Genomic DNA, 1,921 nt, shown 5'->3' with positions numbered 1-1,921 from the left:
CAACACACCCTGACACACACACCCACACTGTGACGCATGCGTCACTGTACTTTGGTTTAACGTTGAAAGAGGAAATCCCAGCCTGAGACTGAAGTCCGTCGACCGCACGTTTCAGCAAATGCACTTCCTCATACATGTGCACTTGCTGCTTAATCGTCTCCAGTAACAGTTGTTGACACGACCGGTGTGTGTGCTGTGGAAGAGAACATTTTAAGCTGGTATTTATAGATGGAGGAATAAAATCAAAGTTATGTCAGAATATTAGAAGTGGATCCAGTGGAGAAATACTTTCCTTACATGTGCTAAGCCCAAGACAAATGGACAAGACGTCACAGCAAGCGCAGGTGAGTGTGTTCCAGCTGTAAACCATGCTCTTTGTGTTTGGACTTCAAGGCGGCTTCACTTGTTTGAATAGGCTCAACTGTGATTAACTTGCCATGTTCATGCTCACTTTACATTGATATCAGGCTCGGAAAAATATCACAAGTGTAGGTGCAATACTCTGTGCAGTTGGTGGAAATTAGGAAACCAGAACAAAAAGAAATTGCACAGTTAAAGACGTTGAACATCTGAGACATTTCCTGTGAATATCACATGACAGGAGGAATAGAGAACTTTGATGATAACAACTTCACTTTTACTTCCTGTGGTAAGAATTTCATGAGCTGTTCACACCAGTTTGATGCTGAGCTGAGTGTGTGTGTGTGTGTGTGTGTGTGTGTGTGTGAATGTTTTGACTTGAGGGCAATCGTGTAGGTATGAAATGTACCCACAAAATATTGGTAACCTAAACCATCTGCTATTGCTACTTCCTGCACACCTCAGTCTCAGTCTTTCCACATCCAAGTTAGTACAGAAGACTTCAATGAATTAGATTGATTACAAATGACCTATTATACTATTATACTATTTTATTTATTGTAGCGTTAACCAAGTTGTATCATATAATTCTAAATGGTATCCCAGGGTCTACTCCATTTCACTGTTTACATCATACCATCACTGTATATGTGAAACGAAAACACGGTGTGTGATTACTTTATAATTTCATCAGGGTATTTATGTTTCCACAAGGACGTGGAAACATAAAAAACCCTGATGTTACAATACCAAGTTATTGGTATTGTAACATCAGATCTGGTATGTTGTGTAGGCGTATATGCATAGTTATCAGTTAGTTATTGTATTGTGCTAACTTGATTAAGCAAACTAGATTTTAATTCTGGGCCCCTCAGGTTAATGTAAATAATCTCAATATAATGTAAACGTTTCTGTATAAGGCCATATTACACAAACTGCCTCCTTATCTGTGTTCCCTAGGATAGGATAGGATAGGATAGGATAGGATAGGATAGGATAGGAGGAACTTTATTAATCCACAACTGGGAAACTGGTTTGCCACCATGAACAAAGACATGCACAAGAAACCGACAAAGCCATAGACACAATACAATACGCCAACTACACAACAGGTGACACCACACAGTCATTGAAGGGAAGTACATAGTTCCTTCGCAACAACGATAAGGGGTCAGTAAAAGCTAAGTATAGGGTCATAAAAAGTGCATACAGTGAATGAATAAATAGTGAACAGGACACTGTATCAACAATGTTCATTTAAAAAGCCTAACCGCTGCAGGTATACAAGAGACGCCCTGAACCTCTCAGTGGAGCATTTTGGCAGTAGGAGCCGGTCGCTCCTGCTTCTCTTCATGAAGGCACTGAGCAAAGGATGATCATCCTGTGACAGAACACTCTGAAGCCTCCTTCTGGTTCTCTGCTCTGAGATATGGTGCCTTCAAATGAAACTCGTGTGAGCTTGTGTTTACGACACCGCTGCTAAGCAACGGCAATATTGACATTACTGTCGGTCACAGAGGCTAACAATTTGGCAAGCTAAAAATGCAGGAAATGCAAAGGC

At 40.7% G+C, this 1,921-nt stretch overlaps 1 protein-coding gene across 1 annotated transcript in view; it reads left to right on the top strand.

The window, feature by feature from the left end:
• The first annotated feature begins 168 nt into the window (after nt 1-168).
• LOC119489977 (DENN domain-containing protein 2D-like) overlaps nt 169-1,921 on the top strand; it is a 33,681-nt gene continuing 31,928 nt past the window's right edge. The window contains exon 1 of the mRNA XM_037773057.1: nt 169-344. Within this exon, the coding sequence (XP_037628985.1) occupies nt 318-344 (27 nt within the window). The 5' untranslated portion in view covers nt 169-317. The remainder of the gene's footprint in view (nt 345-1,921) is intronic.

Source organism: Sebastes umbrosus, chromosome 6, assembly GCF_015220745.1.
Source record: "Sebastes umbrosus isolate fSebUmb1 chromosome 6, fSebUmb1.pri, whole genome shotgun sequence".
Taxonomy (NCBI): Eukaryota; Metazoa; Chordata; class Actinopteri; order Perciformes; family Sebastidae; genus Sebastes; species Sebastes umbrosus.
Note: the sequence above shows the minus strand (reverse complement) of the source record. Positions and strands in the feature narration are given on the sequence as shown.